The sequence below is a fragment of the Diospyros lotus genome, chromosome 13, assembly GCF_014633365.1.
Source record: "Diospyros lotus cultivar Yz01 chromosome 13, ASM1463336v1, whole genome shotgun sequence".
Taxonomy (NCBI): domain Eukaryota; kingdom Viridiplantae; phylum Streptophyta; class Magnoliopsida; order Ericales; family Ebenaceae; genus Diospyros; species Diospyros lotus.
The window spans coordinates 12077188-12085965 of record NC_068350.1 but is presented as its reverse complement, the minus strand read 5'-3'; the positions used below and the strand labels follow the sequence as shown (position 1 = coordinate 12085965).

The 8778-nt window shown below is 35.7% G+C and overlaps 1 protein-coding gene across 1 annotated transcript; it reads left to right on the top strand.

The window, feature by feature from the left end:
- The first annotated feature begins 1015 nt into the window (after positions 1 to 1015).
- Positions 1016 to 8290, top strand: LOC127789164 (oxygen-dependent coproporphyrinogen-III oxidase, chloroplastic). Its single transcript, XM_052317966.1, has 8 exons — positions 1016 to 1705; positions 2785 to 2860; positions 4540 to 4634; positions 5257 to 5340; positions 7125 to 7212; positions 7474 to 7598; positions 7686 to 7784; positions 7990 to 8290. The coding sequence occupies exons 1-8, from the start codon at positions 1157 to 1159 to the stop codon at positions 8065 to 8067; spliced, it is 1194 nt and encodes a 397-aa protein (XP_052173926.1). The 5' UTR covers positions 1016 to 1156; the 3' UTR covers positions 8068 to 8290.
- The last annotated feature ends 488 nt before the right edge of the window (positions 8291 to 8778 follow it).

Below are 8778 nucleotides of genomic sequence, written 5' to 3'. Positions count from 1 at the left end.
CTCTTGGGTGTAATATTTTTTGTAAATTCACTTTTAATGCAGTTAAATTCTCCTCAAGTCCCGATGATGGTCTAAGTTATTTCAAAGCTCCATTGGGGTGTAATTTTAATTAATTTGTAATATATATATTAGATACTACAAATGTTTGACAAGGAAAATCAAAATGAAAAGAGAAAGGGAAAGAGATGGAGATATTTTAATTATTTTTACAAAAATTTAACTAAAATCAAGTAAGGAGAGCAAAATGTTTGTTACATGAAAAAAAAATGTTAATGCCATTTTTAAAAATTCAAAAATACCAAGTGTGTAGTAATTTGGTGTAAGAAAAAAATCGAAATAGTAAAAGTACAACTATTATTTAGCTCAACATATTTTAAATATAATAAAAAATTCATTAAATATATGCACATAAATATAAAAAATATAATTTCATATTTTTACCATGGTCTTCTTTGCATCGATTTTGATGGACATAAATTATTTTATTAATTTTTATTTCTTCGCATAGACTCAAGTGATGAGAATAGTTTTTTTAAAGAAGTTAAATTGAAAAGAAGATTGAAGGGACAATTAAGGGCGCACGTGAGTTACGTGCGCAGAAACATATGGTATGGCCGCATGATTACGTAGAAATAATGTAACACTAATAGGGATTAAAGTAATATAAATGAATTTTTTTAGTTGAATTTTTAAAAAAATTATTTAGTATACCTTTTAAATTTTTTAGTATTAAAAATTGGAGTATTATTTTGAATTTTTAAATAAATACGAATATAATATATTTTTAAAAAATATAAAATAATTCGCGTATCATTAGTGAATTATTCGGCCAATTACTAACCAGGCTTAAGACTAAACCCACGAGCGCAAGAGAGAGAGAGAGAGTGGAAAACATTGTTTCCGCCCACCGGAGCGGATGATAGAGAGTGGAAAGGAATCACCGAATTAGAATGGAAAATTTTTGTAATTTATTTATTGAAGGAGTCAAAAGTCAACCTTCAGTTTCGGTTTCTGTGGATTGGTGACACTGTGGGCTGTTCTTCCTTGCCTTATCATCGTCACATCACATGTAAGGCCTCTCTCTCTCTCTCTCTCTCTCTCGATTCATCCAGCTTCTTCTTCTTCTTCTTCCAGCGACAAACCCAATTCTCCATCAATGCTGACCGCTCCTATTCTCTCCCCTTCGCCGCCCTCCTCCTCCACCGCCGCCGCATTTCCAATCGTTACCTCCCGTTCTGCCACATACGCAATCCCGATCCCCTTCACCAAATCCAGAAGAATTCGAAACCTCCCTGTGCGGGTGCAAATCGCATCATCCTCGTCGCCGCCGATGATTGAGAAGGAAACGCCGGAGAGCCAGCGGCCGCACACGTTCCTGCGGGAAGCCTCGGATTCCGCCACTTCGGCGAGGGCTCGGTTCGAGAAGATGATAAGAGACGCTCAGGACAGTGTCTGCGCCGCCATTGAAGCGGTCGACCAGGGCGGCAAGTTCAAAGAGGACGTCTGGTCGAGGCCTGGCGGCGGCGGAGGGATTAGTAGGGTTTTGCAGGATGGCGCGGTCTGGGAGAAGGCCGGCGTCAATGTCTCGGTGGTTTACGGCCTCATGCCTCCGGAAGCTTATCGCGCCGCTAACCCTACAAGTGCCGGTGCCGACGAGTCCACCAAACCTGGCCCTGTTCCTTTCTTCGCTGCTGGTATCAGCTCGGTAATTGATTCATTCCTCTAATTCAGTTCATTTGGACGAGTAGTTCACATTCTTGGAATATGTCAGTTGGATACTTATCTAAAACATCCTTATCTTTTTCTGTTTTTCAAACGGTGCCAATAGAATTCCCCATTTGACTGAAAATTGACCTCTATTAATTCGCAGACGACTAAAATGGAAGTTTTAATAGAATGTTAAAATTTCTAATGTGATGATATGAATGAGTGCTGTAGCTGAAAAAAAGAAAGTAGTCTCTATATCTTAGCCGTTGCCTAAACTCTTGGTTGCCACAACATAATTCTTGTACAGTAGTTGGGTAATTTATTTGAGATGGGTATAGTTGGTTGAAGAAGTATGAATCATTGCAAAGGTTCTACTCTTGGGAAATGGAATAGAAAAGGTCATTGTTTGTGGAGGAACAACACTAGAAAACCACATATTGTGTAAAACTTGGATCCTTGAAATAGTACTCTTTGAAACTGTAATATCTTTTTATGAAAGGGCATGCTTTCCCAAAAGAAGTTGCATTGCCAAGACATTGGAAAGAGGCAAAACAAGGTTCTCCTTTTCTTTTCTTTTCTTTTCTTTTTTTTCCCTTTGCTGGGTTGCTGTACGAGTTTTTCCAAACGCTGCTTGTTGCCTTGACATTAAGCAATAAAAATTTAAGTTATCTGAAGCCAAAAACCAGCATTTATGTTTTTGTGGCTATAATATGTGAACTCCTCTGTTTGTGAATTTGATTCCTGAGATTGATTTGAAATTGCTTACAATTCTGTTATACCTCATTGCTCTTACAATTGGGCGGAGTGTTATTTCTACAACTTAGAGTAGACAAGTGGTTTTTTCTTTTGTCTATTATTCCTTGCCTGTCATGTACCTGTATTAGCCTCTTAATTTTATTTTGCTTGGAGCTGATAATTTGATATTGACCTCAATAAAAGTTGAGTTAGTAATTTTGTCATTTCCTGAACTTCAGGAGTATTATTACTTCGTTGATCACAGCATTGCAAGCTGTGGTTTCTGTGTCCTAGTACATGTGCTTCTTTCCTTTTAATACCATCTCTTTCTTCCCGTTTCAGGTTTTACATCCAAAGAACCCTTTTGCCCCAACATTGCATTTTAATTATCGCTATTTTGAGACTGATGCCCCTAAAGGTACTCATGTGGCCTTAAATATTACTTATATGCAATTCATGTACTGATGTATATTAAACTTCTGCAAAAAAAAATTAATTGTACTTTATTGGCACTTGTTTTACAATTATATTTCTTGTGAACCACTGAATGTTTTTAGACCATATGCAGTGTCTTGCTTTATATTCCTTAGGAATAGATCAAAATTGGGGAGAGAATGGTGTGCGTTCCATACACAAAACCAACAGCAATGTAAAGGCAGAATAAATTGGTTTGGAAAGTAATATCATTCTTAGGCTTTCTAATTGATACCCAATCCTTCCTACCATAAGAAAATCATTTATTGGTCAAGCTATAGAGTAGGCTAAAACTCAGGAGTCTGCAACCAGGAGAAGTTTGAACATCTTCATCTCTTTCAAAGTTGCAGTCAAGCAATTTTTGTGGACAGCCCAGTTAACCCTTATTTCATAAACTTAACTCCTCGCTTTTCTTGAGCTCAGACTGATTGAAAAATAACCACTTCAGCTTGATAGTATTTTAACAACAGTTCAGCCTTTGCTGAGCAACAGTCAGATCATGTTATCGTAGTTTTCATTGTAGAACAATTATTAAATTATATGATAGTAATTTTTAACAAGTAATTAGATCTATATAAAGCAATAAACAATATCAAGCCTTCATCCCATTATGTGGGATCGGCCATATGAATTCTAGATTTCCATTCATTTCTGTCCATTGCCTTTTCTTCAGTAATGCCCATATACTTAATATCATATCTAACTGTCAGATCTACATAAAGTAATAGGGTAATGTTAACCATTGCCCTAAGGCCATTGGTTAAGCTGAATAAATGCACTTTGTTTTGGTTAGCATTACCCAAAGTAATAATATCAAAATAAACCAAAAGTGCAGGAAAGGGCGAAAGGCTTACTTCACAGTGAGCTGACCTTGCCCAAGCCAAGCCTCATTTAAGTTCAGGATTAACATCTTATTGGGCTATAAAGCATGGTCACTTTTATTATTAATTTCATTTTCTCACACATTTAAGACGTGTCCAACCTACAGACATCTGACAGACTTGGCAGGATTTTTGGTAAAGTTAGGGGTAAAACCTATAAACACAATAAGTTTCTGGGTAAAGATATGCAATACCAAGCCTAATTGCATCTCTGAAAAAAATAGTTACTTCTTTTATATGTTGAATGCTGTTTATATTATCATAGTTGTGGATTTAGTGGTTATTTTATGTTGGATTTTAGGGTTTTTTTTTTGTCTATTATTATTATAGATTGAATAGCATGTGCATATTTGATTTTTTTTTTTCACTACGTTTAGTATTTTTTATGACTGTAAGTAAAAAAGATTGAAAACGTTTTTGCTGCCTTCTTCCCTGCCATACCCATGTCCTTATTTTTCCAAATTTCATATCTTGTATTCATTTCCATATCTGTTTTTGTATCTGTATCCATTTCAGTGCCTATTAGTTATTGAGGTTATCCCAACCGTAGCACACAAAATGAACCTAAAACAACTTTAGGTGGAACCTGCAAGCTTTGGGCATGGCCAATCCTGTTGACAGTGCTAGTCAGGCTGCACCATTGAATATTTATATGCATATCAATGATTTCCATGTTATTCTTTAGGCTATTCAAAACAGTTTTGACCCGTTTGATTTTGATTTTAATTTTCTATGTCTGCAGATGCAACAGGAGCACCGAGACAGTGGTGGTTTGGTGGCGGCACTGATTTGACACCTTCATACATCTTCGAAGAGGATGTCAAGCATTTCCATTCGGTATTGAATTTTGTTTTCCTCTGCTTACACTAAGCTCCATTTTACTAGATTCCCATATTTAAATGGCAGTTAGACTTTCTTATACGAATGAAAGATCACTATCATGCCCTATGGATAAAACATAGTTACTAAAAAAATATCTTAGAAGTTCAAAGTGTTACCTCTCTTTCATAAGAGCTTCTGCAAGTTTGTGTGTGGGTGTAAACTGTAAGTTAAAAGAACTGGTTACAATTGAAAAGTTGTGGTGTACGTTCATACAGAAACACAAAAAAATTCAAACCCGGAATCATGTGTTTGGAAGACAGAAAATAGCCTGTTTGCACATGGGGCAAAGCTAACATCTGAGTCCCTATAGACCTCGTAGTAATTGGATTATTATACAGTATGCTGGCACCTTTTTCTTTTCCGCTGATTTTCACTGACATCGTTTTGCCACCAAAAAAAAAAAGCTCTTTGTCCTTTGACTGTGCATGAATGCTTTATGCTTGATTTATTGACTATCAGTGATCTTGCAACTTGCAAGTGAATCAAAATTGCACTTAAATTTAAAGGAAATTCACTCCTAGCTAATACTGGAGATCTCCTTATCTTGAGATATGCTCACATTGGCCTTCTCTTGTAGGTTCAAAAATTGGCATGCGACAAATTTGATCCTAGCTTTTACCCTCGTTTCAAGAAATGGTGTGATGATTATTTCTACATCAAGGTATGCTTTGATAATATGTAGTGATATACAAATTTTTGGTGCTGTTAGCATCCAAAAATCATTTTCTATTCTATGAATCTAACTATAGAGAAATATGGGCCTTCTTGCAACTTGGATCCAGGCCAGGGAAGAACCTTGGGCTAATTTTAATTTCCCAGGGTTATTCCAAGGGATCAAAATTTTTAAACTTGACCAATAGAAATTATGTTGGTGTTAAACTATTCTTCGTATTACAGTTGCATGTTGTTTTTATCTTTGTGATTTAGTTTATTTAAATATGTTTTATGTTTTACTTTTAGTTGTTTGAAATACAGCTGTTCATTACCTACCTGTCTGAATTCCCCTTTTACTAATTTAGTTAGAATGGTTTCTGAACTTTGCAAAAATTGAATGCATGTTGGTTGTGGATCATCTTTACACATCACATCCATTGAATTTTGAAGTTTTAAACACCGATATTTAGAATTTGAGCACAACAGATCTACTTCAGCAACTCCTTTGTTTTGATCTGACTCATCATAAAGTGAAAGTTCTAATTATTTAGGATTGTGCTTCCATTTTTTTGAGTGATGTAGTCAGTAGGAACTTAATTTTGATGATTTCTTCACCTTAACCCCTTGTTTGGATGGGAGTTAGGGAGGGGAGCGGAAACTCTTTTCCTTGTTTGGCAGAGTTTCATAATGTAGGGTACAGGACATAATGTAGGGAAGGGGAGGAAGGTACATGGTACCCTCCCAAATTGAGGTGTAATGTGGGAGAACAGAAAGCATTAGTAAATACTTATATTGACTTTACTATTTTACCCTTATTATTTTGATAACAACCCAATATTACCCTCAATCCAAGTAAAATCTTATAATTACTCTTTTACAATTTAAAACAACCTGATGGATAGCACCTTTCTCCAAAAATATTCAATTTCAATAGGGGTATTAATAGAACAAATTGAATGGTGTATTACCCTATTAAGCTTAGTGCCTAATTTCTAGTATTAACCTATTTTTAACATACATATTAAAATATCTATAGATATTAATAGAACAAGTTGAATGGTGTAACTGTCACTTTGTGCTTATTACTTTACCTTTCCATTCCCTTCCATCTTCTATCCAAACAGGGTGAGGCTACATTACTTTCTTTTTGTTCCATTCTTTCTGAACAAGGGAAAAGTAGCTTTATGTTACTTTCCTTACCCTTTCTTTCCATTCCGTCTGCCCCTTATCCCACCTCTCTCCGAAACAAGCATCAGTTGCTGGTAAATAGGTCAGATGAAGGGGTTGTGCAGCATACAGCTCCCTGCCTGCCAATTGTTTTTGGGAGCAGCATTTTAGTCAAAAGTTTACTTGTTGAAGTTTAATTCATTTATGCTGTAATTTCAATTTTAATGTTCTAGATACATATTTAAGTAGATAAACTGGTAACAAGAAAGTGCCACCACATGTAGTTTAGAATAGGTTTTCCTAGCCAGGAGTAAACCAGCCATTTCCAAGCTCATTCAAGTCTGAACTTTACTCTTCAAATTCCATGTCAGAATGGTATTCAAGCATGCTGTTGTCATAATGAGGTTTGTGATAAATCTTATCTTAACTAGTTTCCTGGAGTTCTGGCAGTGGCAGACAATGATGAGGGATTAAGTTTTCTCTTAACTACATTTAGTGGGGGAAGAGTTTCTGAAAATTGTTGGTTGCCTTATGATGATTACTTCGTACCTCTGCCTCAGGCACAATATTATTGTATTCCGTGTCAAATTTGAAGTTCATGCTGACTGTCTGCACTGTATGCAGCACCGGGGTGAGAGGCGAGGGCTTGGTGGAATATTCTTTGATGATCTTAATAATTATGATCAGGAAATGCTTCTTTCCTTTGCCACTGGTAATTTCTTATAGTGGTATTTATTTTCTTTACTTCTTGGCTATGCTTTGTTGGTTCAGTGGAAGTTTGGACTTTCATATAGCCCCAGAAAGCTAGGATAATTTGAGAAATCTAAGCACCCCTTAATGCGCATTGGCAGAAACCTGGCTTTGCCAGCATCTTTGAGTTAAAAAATAAAAAATTAACAAAAAATAAATTAATCGAACAAAAAGAAAATATAAAAGTCCATTCACTATTTACACACGCCTTGGTGATCTGCAGAATGTGCAAATTCTGTGATTCCTGCATACATACCCATAATAGAGAAGAGAAAAGATACGCCTTTTACAGAGCAGCACAAGGCATGGCAGCAATTAAGGAGGGGGCGCTATGTTGAATTCAACTTGGTAACAAAACTAGCTCTGAAGATCCAAATGCACGTATTTCTAAGAATAATCTGATCTGGGCTTCTTTCTTTTCATGCTTTCATGAAGGTTTATGATCGGGGAACAACATTTGGCCTCAAGACAGGAGGTAGAATTGAGAGTATTCTAGTGTCTCTTCCACTAACCGCACGGTGGGAATATGACCACGTAAGCTTTTGTGCGAATTGATTTATCTTTCATAAGAGTGTTCTGGTCTAAGATGTGTTTTTTTTTTTTCTTTTCTTTTTGGGTAACGGTTTCATATAAGATGTTAGAAAAATGGATTTTTGTGATCATGGTTAAAGCATAATTGAGGCTTCTGATGGTTGTTATTGTTGGGTTTTTGGTGAAAACATTTTCTCCTTGGGTGCAGCAACCTGAAGAAGGGAGTGAGGAATGGAAGCTACTGGATGCTTGCATCAATCCGAAGGAATGGATCTCTAATAATTAACTATCATTAATGTTTCCTTTGTATCTTCCTTTTTTTTTTTTTTAAAGTTTTTTTGTTTTTCTTTTTCCTCCCCTTGGATCTGTTGTAAATTGTATGGATTGCTGTCCTGACTCTTGAGAGCAAGGGCAGTGTGGATCAGTGCCTTGGAGATCACTCTTGTCAAATTTTGTACAACAGTGGTAATGTATTTAGTTGAATGATAACATTGTTATTTTTCATTGTATCCTTTTTTTATTTTTTATTCTTTATCTGAAAATTAAACAAAGTAGTAGAATGGGTTGCACATTAACCCATGTATCATTAATTTGGACGAAAGATTTGGTTATAACTACTGAAAGTGGCACTATTAATTTGGATGTATTTAGTGGAATGATAACAAAAATTAGGTTTCGGCTTTACCAGACAAGACGTGCACTATTATTATATATAAGTGGCTTTGTGTATTTGGCTAAGTTGTCAAGTTTAAGAGACCTACAAAATTAATGTGTCATCTGCATTAGACCTAGAAAAAACTTTTTGATTCTTGCATTTGTGTGGTGTAGAAAAATGGTGGTGGTATAATGATAAATATGTTGAAATAACTCAAAAGATTTCGAGGCACGAAAACTCACTTTTTTTAAGACTTTGTTCCAAAACACAATACACAAGGGATCCAAATAAGCCTTCAAGATACAATTGAATCAAGAACAACGTTTGTTAACGAATGTGCAA

Bases quoted from the DNA above. Each gene is read 5' to 3' on its own strand.
- LOC127789164 (XM_052317966.1), top strand. From the start codon at position 1,157: ATGCTGACCGCTCCTATTCTCTCCCCTTCGCCGCCCTCCTCCTCCACC. The intron at 2,861-4,539 runs GTACTCATGTGG...CTATGTCTGCAG, and splicing joins TGAGACTGATGCCCCTAAAG to ATGCAACAGGAGCACCGAGA. The intron at 5,341-7,124 runs GTATGCTTTGAT...CACTGTATGCAG, and splicing joins ATGATTATTTCTACATCAAG to CACCGGGGTGAGAGGCGAGG.